The 10,161-nt window shown below is 30.2% G+C and overlaps 2 protein-coding genes across 2 annotated transcripts; both read left to right on the top strand.

Moving 5' to 3' along the window:
* Positions 1 to 2,328: 2,328 nt before the first annotated feature.
* Positions 2,329 to 3,414, top strand: LOC141700948 (ninja-family protein AFP3-like). Its single transcript, XM_074504609.1, has 2 exons — positions 2,329 to 2,665; positions 3,116 to 3,414. The coding sequence occupies exons 1-2, from the start codon at positions 2,329 to 2,331 to the stop codon at positions 3,412 to 3,414; spliced, it is 636 nt and encodes a 211-aa protein (XP_074360710.1).
* Positions 3,415 to 8,743: 5,329 nt separating this feature from the next.
* LOC141700947 (ninja-family protein AFP3-like) lies at positions 8,744 to 9,861 on the top strand. The gene is made up of 2 exons (XM_074504608.1): positions 8,744 to 9,083; positions 9,563 to 9,861. Exons 1-2 carry the CDS (start codon positions 8,744 to 8,746, stop codon positions 9,859 to 9,861), a joined length of 639 nt encoding a protein of 212 aa, XP_074360709.1.
* Positions 9,862 to 10,161: the final 300 nt, after the last annotated feature.

Here is a 10,161-nt window from a genome sequence, read left to right as displayed (position 1 = left end):
CATCTTTGAGAATTGTATTCGGGACTTGAGCATGTTCAAGTTATTTCCCATGGTGTTTTATTGTATTTTCTTAGGGTTTAAAATAGTGATTTCATTGTTGATGCCATCGCCTAAAAAATGTATGAGATTTGTTTTTCATTAAAGAATGTGAATGAAGTTTTCAACTCCTTTATTAAAGGATATTTAGTGTCCCTAGGAGACAATACTTACCATTGATGCTACATGTTTAAAATGTAGATGTCTCAAATATTGTTACAAAAATGTTTAAATTTTGACAAAGTCATTTTGGTATCTAGCATTATTCATTTCGAGAAATCATTTCTAGAAAGACAAGATTTTTACTAAATAAGACATGAATAATACATGTCATTTTTTTATTGGTAGGAATCATATAAATAGGGAAGAATAGTTAATTAAACCGTTTTTTTCTTAAAAATTTTGGGATACTTTGATATTTCTCTTTGACTAGATCTATATATATATAAAATATTAGGAATGGAAATTTTCAAACATTTCAAAATATTTATTATAGAATTAATAGTTTGTGCATTTATATTATTAGATTTCAAATTCAATATAAGTAAATTACAATTATTTTTTACATACAATAAAAATTGATCGAAGAAAAGTTCAAATCTTCTATTAAATGTCTACAATTTCTTAAAACTTGGTAAATGCTTGATTACAGATTTTGCTAGATCACAAATTAGCTTTGATCGATTTCTTGATTTATGCATTAAAATTACTTAATTAATTTATATATTTACATATTTAAAGTACCTTTTGAAGTTCAACAATTATTTATAATGTAAAATAGAAAATTTTTAATAAAAAGTGTAAATTATAATTAATGAAGTTTGTGGAGTGTCATTCAAGAGTTTCATTATTTTTGAAAAAAGAAATATAAAATTTTGTTAATAGCTTTTTCAATCCTAATAACATTTATATTTATTTCTTCCTCATATGTATTTTAGGTATTTTAAATATTATTTTGCTTTTTGTCTTGGTAAAATTTTGTATTTTTATTATTTAACTATTCTCTCAAATACATATAAAGTTAAGTAATATTTAGATAAACAGATTGAAAAAATGGGTTTATCAAAAAGACATAAAGAATGGAAAAAAAATATAAAAAATATTGTTTTCCAAAATAATTTGCAAAAATACAAACCTTTAAATTATTTTTAAAAAATCAAAACAGTGTAATAACTTGGCAAACTTATTTGCAAATTTAGTAATTACAATCATTTTTTATTACATAAGAACAAGTTTTTAAATCAAATGCAACAAAAATTAATTTCAATTATTTTTCATAAAAATAATAAAAAGGTTACATTTGTTACTTTTAATGGTTACAAATATTTTCATAAGATATTAATGTCACAAAAAAATCCTAGAATTTTTTATAAATTCCCTTTTATATATTGGGAATTTACCAAAAATACCACTTTTTAGCAAAATATTTGCAAAAATACGAATACAGGTTGCACAGCACATGAGTTGCATAGGTTGATCCGTATTTTTTCAAATATTTTCTGCTAACTTCGACATTTTTGAAAAAAATCCCTTTTATCTTTTACATAAGATAGATCAAATTGTTTAAAAATTGCCCATTTAAGTAATCCATATTATTAAATAGATGTATACAATACTATAAAGATAAGTTATTGACATTGTATCAATATTAGTTTCATAAAATCAATACTATCTCATTATTTTAAGTCATTAATTAAAATGTATCATAAAAATTGTAAATAATAACAATTGAGATGATATTAAAAATGTAGTAAATATGTTAAATTAGAAAAATTGAAATTATTATTTTAGGAATTTATAAAAATCAGTAAAATGTACCGGAGTTTCATTTTTGTAACCGTAACCAATACATAATTAACTATATGTCATTAAATTACTCAATTTTTCTCTGTAAACGGAATATATTTACTCAATTTTATTTGTAAACAGAATACATGTGAGCCTTGGGCATTGAAGAACTGAGTTAGAGGTTAGAGATAAGTTCGATACTCTGTTTGGAATGTGTCAATACATGTCCCTAGTTCATTCTTAGCATACTGGCACCTAGTGAGCTGACATACACAACTCTGCATTTCATCTTAAATCCAAATATTCAACTCTTTAGAGTGGCAGGACTATTGCAGTTAGTACCCAGAGTTAATTAAAGAGGCATTCACATTTAACTATGGTTCATTCAATCAATCCCCTGGCATCCCCATCAAGGTATTACTATCACTTTTGTTACTCTATCGATTTGTATGTCAATTCATTTATTACTCATAAAATTTATCTTGGTGTTTTATTTGTTCAAGTATGAGAGGAAAGGAGGCTGTAGTTGAAGAAATCAATGAAGACATTGATTTAAGTCTGAGCCTTTCTTTGAATGGAAGATTTGGTGTGGATCCACAAAGAAATCATAAACTAACTGGTGCACCTTCTCATTTAATCAACCCTCACCAAAGGAGGTCGGCTGTTTTTAAGGAAAATGGTGTTGAGGTTAAAATGCGGTCTTCCTTTCCAACTGGCCCGAGGGTAATGGAAACCAGAAGACAAGAGGTACAGTCATTGGCGCCTATGGATGCTAACAGGAGGTCACTCCATTCCAGCGGCTCTTCAACAATTAGTTACTTCCAAAATCAAATCATTGAAGGTAACATACATTTCTTTTCGTATTTTTTTGCCACTTATTTGTACTTGTGAGACAACTCTTTTCGCATTTGTATCCAATTAATTGTGTGTGTGATATTTTAATTGGGAGTCTAGGGGTATCAAAAAATGTTTAGCATGCACATCTAGTTTTTTTTTGTATCTAAGATAGATGAAAAATGTTACGGCTCTAAATTAATTAAGCAGATACATTATAATAGATCATGAAAAACATAAAGAGGGTTTGTTTACGCGAATTAGTTCTTTATTATGCCATATCTGCACACAAATGAGGAGTTTGTTACTCTATAATATTTGATCTGTGGAATTGACATTGAAAGTATCATCTTCTGTCATTTAGAAGAACCTCACCAATTCCAGTTTGACATTTACACTGTTATTGCCTTCTTCTCTCATATATATGATTATATTCAAATGAACAAACAAATCACAGGCCATGGATTCCCTGCAAACATATGTTCAGCTGACAAAAACCGAGCTAAGGGGAGAGAGTTCAAAAAACTCTCAGAAATGCCACATGTTTATACTACCATCTGTGGCCGAAAGATAAATGGGTATCTGTCCAAGTACAACCAGGAGGAAACTCGTATCCTTTGTGCCTGCCATGCTTTTTCCATGACTCCAGCTGAGTTCATCAAACATGCAGGTGGTGGTGATGTTGCCTTTCTGGAGAGACACATCACAGTCCAGCCTGTTGGTAGTGATGGTGAAGTGGTCAATCCACATTATTAAGCACATCACATCATATATCATAAATAGTAATAAGTCTGTTTGAACTCTTCTATTAGGTATCTGATTATATGTAGTTTTATTTGTTGAACATTTGGCCATCAGAATGTGTACTTTGTGACTCGAGTGTTGGTATGCTTTGTGATGTAATTTGTGACTTGAATGTTCGTTTGTCTCATGAATTTGTGTCATTATCAGATGTTTATTTGTGCTGTGACTATCTTATGTCTCCTGACTCACAGTCACCTGTATAACAATGTTCTATATATTGACTTCATATCAGCATGTTATATTAAATATCTTATGCTACTGAGAGCATGATACATATATTATTTGTGCCTGTCATGGTAGGTCTATGACTAGCTAAGTGACTGCAGCCGAGTTCATTAACATGCAGGTAGTATAAGATACCTGCAGGTAGCATAAGCCAAACCTCTCTACGGATCAAATAATTCGAATTCTTACTTCACCTAATCAAGAACATCATCATATATCTTCAGCTCTTTTAATATGGATCAGTATAGTCAGATGGCTTTTCTTGTTTGTTAAGAGTTTATGTTTTATAGTTTCTCCGTACCTCACCTATAAATTTTGCTAGAACAGTTGTAAGCCATATTTATCAAAAAAAACTACAGGAAAATTCCTTAAAATTTTAGTAAATAAGCCAGAGTAGCTAGATTTGTATTGCAATATAATCTATATTTGAATGAAAGGTTTAGGGTCTGATTATATAATTAAGAATTTATATGATTAGTTTTGAACAATATATGACGTAACTTTAAAAATTATATTATTATCATTATCATATTTTACAATCTTGTAAACCGCTATATTATTTATACCAATTTCATAATATAAACTAATTAATATGAATAAAATATTATTAAATAGATAAGCGGATTTTGGATTTCTTTTTTATATAGAAAGCCCCCATATTTATATATGTTTGAAAAGAAAAAATCAAAAGTTTGCCAACACTCAGAACTCACTCAGTATTAACAATCACATCATCAAAATAAAATCTCTCACATATCCGAGGTATATTGGTACTAATTTCAATTTTTCTGCGGTGTCCACAAGGTAATGAGCACGCAATAAAAAGTTAAAATGAGAAATGTTGGTTGGTTGTCATAATAGATTTATAAATTATGAGTGAAATTATTTGTGAGCTATTTGAGTTCGTTTCTTAAAATATTTATTGTTGGAAAATGTTGATAGTAGTCACATATTGTCAAGTCAGTTTGAGCTATAATTTGAGTGAACGAATGTTGTATGCGTGTAATGAGTGACACTTGAATGTTTACTCCTCCGAAAGAGTTTTCCGAGACACTTTGAATCACTCAAAATGACTAATAGATAGATGAGATATGGTTGTTCAAAGTTAGCCTCTTAGTAATAGAAATTTGTGGAAGAAAAGAAGGTCTCACATTGATTTTGCAAAGGAGCATAAATAGCTTTATATATCAAAACACTTATGTAGTGTTGAAATGTGTTACTCATATATTGCTCCAACACCTACGTGCGCGCACAGGAGCTTGCATGCGTGTGCGATGTACGGACACGAATGTAGCAGAAAATTGGTCCGAATAAATACGAACTAGTTTTGCTAAATTTAATTTCCACTGGGATTGGGCTTTTTAAAAGTTTAATTCATTTTGAGTACGGATTATTATAATTGATTTGATATAATAATAATTAGATTCAATTACGGATTTGATTTATTAACCAACTGATTAATTAATGTGTGGAGTAGCGCGCACGTTTTTTCGAGTCTATATATTATCGTATAAGCTTTAGGGTTATTCATTCGTTCGAAATATAACACACGGTCGTCTCCTAAACACAAACCCTACAATTTCTCTGTTCCGGTGATACTTTCTTCCTCCATTCTAGTTTGTCGAATGCGCTATTCGCGTAACATCGTCATTCTCTCATTTTATACCAGGAGGCTAACTCCTCGCACGTACGGTGAGGACCGTAATAGCTTTAAGGAGAAATTTATACGACTGAACTCGAGAACTTCTCCTTCATATCCTTTTTGTTTATTTCTTTTATTCGCACACACATATATTATATGTATTAATCGTAAATTATGGTAACATTTAAATCAATTCTTTAATAATTAGGTCGAGCTCAAATTGGTACGTACGTACTGCGGTTTGGTTCGGTTAAAGAATAAAAATCAAACGCAACTTGTGGTTTTCCAATATCTTCATTTGCAACCAAATCGCAACCAACTTGCGGTTGGAGCTGCTCAAGCTATTAGAATTATTTAACGAGCCGAGTAGGAGTTTCAAATAACTCGGCTAGGTTTATCGAGTCTCTATTATTTTTAATTTTTTTAATAAATATATTTTTATGTTAATGTTCAATATTTTCTTTTTATATTATATATTTAATCGATCGGATTTATGAACCGATCATATTTTGAATTTTTGTCAATATTTTGTGAAATTGATTCGAATTTTTGAAATGAACTCCAACTTATCGAACTTTTATGAGTCGAAATTCGAGTTTGAAATTGAAGATTCGATTAAACTCAAGATCGAGTCCGGATCCAAACTTTTTTAGTCGATTTCGAGCCGAGCCCCTAGTTGCCACCTCGATATTGGAAGGAGCGGTGTGCAGAAATTTTATTGAGCACAACCATGCACAAGTAATAATGCAATAGAATAATACTCGGTGAAAACTATGTAGCTACTTGTAACTATATATCAATGAACATGTAAGGGCAACTAATTTTAAAAAAAGGGTTTTTTATACTCCCTCTTGTCACATTTTCTTTTTTATCATTCAAATTAATCAACTTTTTATTAAAAATTCATTTTTATCATTCAAAATCATTAATTGTTTATCAAAAAATAAAAATTTCTCTTATATTATTTTAAAATACTAAAAATCATATATTAAAGTAGAGTAAATATATTTTTTAATAATATATTTTTTTTATTTTATTCAATTATAAAATAATAATAAATTTCAGTTAAAATTTGGTTATCTTGACAGTTCGGAAAAAAAGGGACGGAGAAAATATTTGTCTGTGGGCACATTCTTAGTATATTTGGTTCATTTTGAATAGTGTAGAGCACTATTAAAAATTTAGATGAAGTTAGCATACATCTACAAGATCCCTGACATGTCCTAGCTGAAAATTTTGGGGGTCTTTTTTGTTCTTTCTACTCTTCTCTCTCCCTGATATCTTAATTTGAGAATTATGATGCATTCTTATAGCTACGCTACCAACCTTATTTGTATTGCACGTAACCTCCACCATGAGCATCGAAATCTTCTTCCACTGTTTTGGTAAGATAAACCTGAGGTAAATCAAGCACACCAAAACTTTTCTTATATTACATCATTTTCACAGCATCACTTTTCTTCACAACTGTCATTCGAATAGGTGGCCTGTTACGACGTTGATCGCGAGCATAGTACTGGATATCATAAACAGTTTCGGGATCAGAGGTGGGCACAATGGGATTGGTTGGTGGTGTTGCAGGGAAAAAAACTGGAACATCTTTGAGAGTTGGAATGGCAGTTTTGTATTCGGGACTTGAGCATGGTCCAGTTATTTCCCATGGTGTTTTAATGTATTTTCTTAGGGTTTTAAATAGTGATTTCATTGTTGATGGCATCCCCTGAACAATGTTTGAGATTTGTTATTCATTAAAGAATGTGAATGAAGTTTTCAACTCCGTTATTAATAGGCTAGAAGGATAGTGTCCCTAGAAGACAATACTTACCATTGCATGTATAGCAATGCTACATGTTTAAAATGTAGATGTCCCAAATATTATTACAAAAATATTTAAATTTTAATTAAATTTAAATTTTGACAAAGTCATTTTGTTATCTAGCATTATTCATTTCGAGAAATCATTTCCAGAAAGACAAGATTTTTTACTAAATAATACATAAATAAAACATGTCATTTTTTTATTGGCATGAATCTTATAAATAGGGCTCATTTCATTTATGAAGAATAGTTAAATAGGAATCATATAATTCATGCAGTCTCATCCAAGAGTTTCAATATTTTTGAAAAAAGAAATAAAAAATTTTGTTAATAGCTTTGTCAACCCTAATAACATTTATATTTATTTGTACCTCATATGTATTTTAGGTATTTTAAATATTATTTTGCTTTTTGTCTTGGTAAAATTTTTGTATTTTTATTATTTAACTATTCTCTCAAATACATAAAAAAGTTAAGTAATATTTAGATAAATAGATTGAAAAAATGGGTTTATTAAAAAGACATAAAGAATGGGAAAAAAAAGATATAAAATATTGTTTTCCATAATAATTTGCAAAAATACAAACCTTTAAATTATTTAAAAAAAATCAAAATAGTTTTATAACTTGGCAAACTTATTTGCAACTTTAAAATTTAGTAATTACGATCCATTTTTTATTACTTAAGAACAAGTTTTTAATCAAGTGCAATAAAAAGTAATTTCAATTATGTTTCATAAAAATAAAAAAAAAGGTTACATTTATTACTTTTAATGGTTACAAATATTTTCCATAGGATATTAATATCATAAAAAAACTTAGAATTTTTATAAATTTTCTTTTATCTTTTAATCAAATATGTTTAAAAATTGCCCATCCAAATAATCCATATTATTGAATAGATGGATACAAGACTATAAAGATAAGTTATTGAAGTTGTATCACTATTAGTTTCATAAAAAGAATACTATAACATTTTTTTAAGTCATCAATTAGAATGTATCATAAAAATTGTAAATACTAACAATTGAGATGATATTAAAAAAGTAGTAAATATGTTAAATAAGAAATATTGAAATTATTATTTTAGGAATTTATAAAAATCAGTAAAATGTAAGGGAGTTTCAATTTTGTAACCGTAACCAATACATAATTAGCTACAGTTACTCATTTTTTGTCTGTAAACGGAATACATTTACTCAGTTTATCTGTAAACAGAATACATGTGAGCGTTGGGCATTGAAGAAGTGAGTTAGAGGTTAGAGATAAGTTCATACATTTGTCTGTTTCAGGACGTGGAATGTGTCAATACGTGTCACTAGTTAATTCTTAGCATACTGCCACGCACCTAGTTAGCTGACATACACAACTCTGCATTTCACCTTAAATCGAGATTTTCAACTCTTTAGAGTGGCAGGACTACTGCAGTTAGTACCCAGAGTTAATTAAAGAGGCATTCACATTTAACTATGGTTCATTCAATCAATCCCCTGGCATCCCCATCAAGGTATTACTGTCACTTTTGTTACTCTATCGATTTGTATATCAATTCATTTATTACTCATAAAATTTATCTTGGTGTTTTATTTGTTCAAGTATGAGAGGAAAGGAGGTTGTAGTTGAAGAAATCAATGAAGACATTGATTTAAGTCTGAGCCTTTCTTTGAATGAAAGATTTGGTGTGGATCCACAGAGAAATCATAAACTAACTGGTGCACCTTCTCATTTGATCAACCCTCACCAAAGGAGGTCGGCTGTTTTTAATGAAAATGGATCGGTTGAGGTAAAAATGCGGCCTTCCTTTCCAACTGGCCCAAGGGTAATGGAAACCAGAAGACAAGAGGTACAGTCATTGGCGCCTATGGATGCTAACAGGAGGTCACTCCATTCCAGCGGCTCTTCAACAATTAGTTACTTCCAAAATCAAATCATTGAAGGTAACATACATTCCTTTTCGTATTAATTAGCCACTTATTTGTACTTGTGAGACAACTCTTCTCACATTTGTATCCAATTATTTGTGTGTGTGATATTTTAATTGGGAGTCTGGCAGTATCAAAAAATGTTTAGCATGAACATCAAGTTTTTTTTCGTATCTTAGATTGATGAAAAATGCTAGTGCTCTAAAATAATTAAGCATATACATTTTGCAGTAAATTATAATAGATCATGAAAAACATAAAGAGGGTTTGTTTACGCCAATTAGTTCTTTATTATGCCATATCTGCACACAAATGAGGAGTTTGTTACTCTATAATATTTGATCTGTGGAATTGACATTGAAAGTATCATCTTCTGTCATTTAGAAGAACCTCACCAACTCCAGTTTGACATTTACACTGTTATTGCCTTCTTTTCTTTGTTAATTAATTTTCTCATTTATATGATTCTATTTAAATGAACAAACAAATCACAGGCCATGGATTCCCTGCAAACATTGGATCAGCTGACAAAAACCGAGCTAATGGGAGAGAGTTCAAGAAAGTCTCAGAAATGCCACATGTTTATACTACCATCTCTGGGCGAAAGATAAATGGGTATCTGTCCAAGTACAACCAGGAGGAAACTCGTATCCTTTGTGCCTGCCATGCTATTTCCATGACTCCAGCTGAGTTCATCAAACATGCAGGTGGTGGTGATGTTGCCTTTCCGGAGAGACACATCACAGTCATGCCTGTTGTTGGTGATGGTGAAGTGGTCAATCCACATTATTAAGCAAATCACATCTTATATCATAACTAGTAATAAGTCTGTTTGAACTCTTCTATTAGGTATCTTATCATATGGAGTTTTATTTGGTAAACATTTGGCCATCAGAATGTGTACTTTGTGACTCAAGTGTTGGTATGCTTTGTGATGTAGTTTGTGACTTGAATGTTGGTATGTTGGCATGGATTTGTGTCATTATCAGATGTTTATTTGTGCTGTGACTATCTTATGACTTGTGCAATGGGTATTTTATGTGTGTTATATAACTATCTTATGTCTCCTGACTCACCTGTATAACAATGTTCT

Source organism: Apium graveolens, unplaced genomic scaffold (genome assembly GCF_009905375.1).
Source record: "Apium graveolens cultivar Ventura unplaced genomic scaffold, ASM990537v1 ctg3113, whole genome shotgun sequence".
In the NCBI taxonomy this organism is placed as follows: domain Eukaryota; kingdom Viridiplantae; phylum Streptophyta; class Magnoliopsida; order Apiales; family Apiaceae; genus Apium; species Apium graveolens.
Note: the sequence above shows the minus strand (reverse complement) of the source record. Positions and strands in the feature narration are given on the sequence as shown.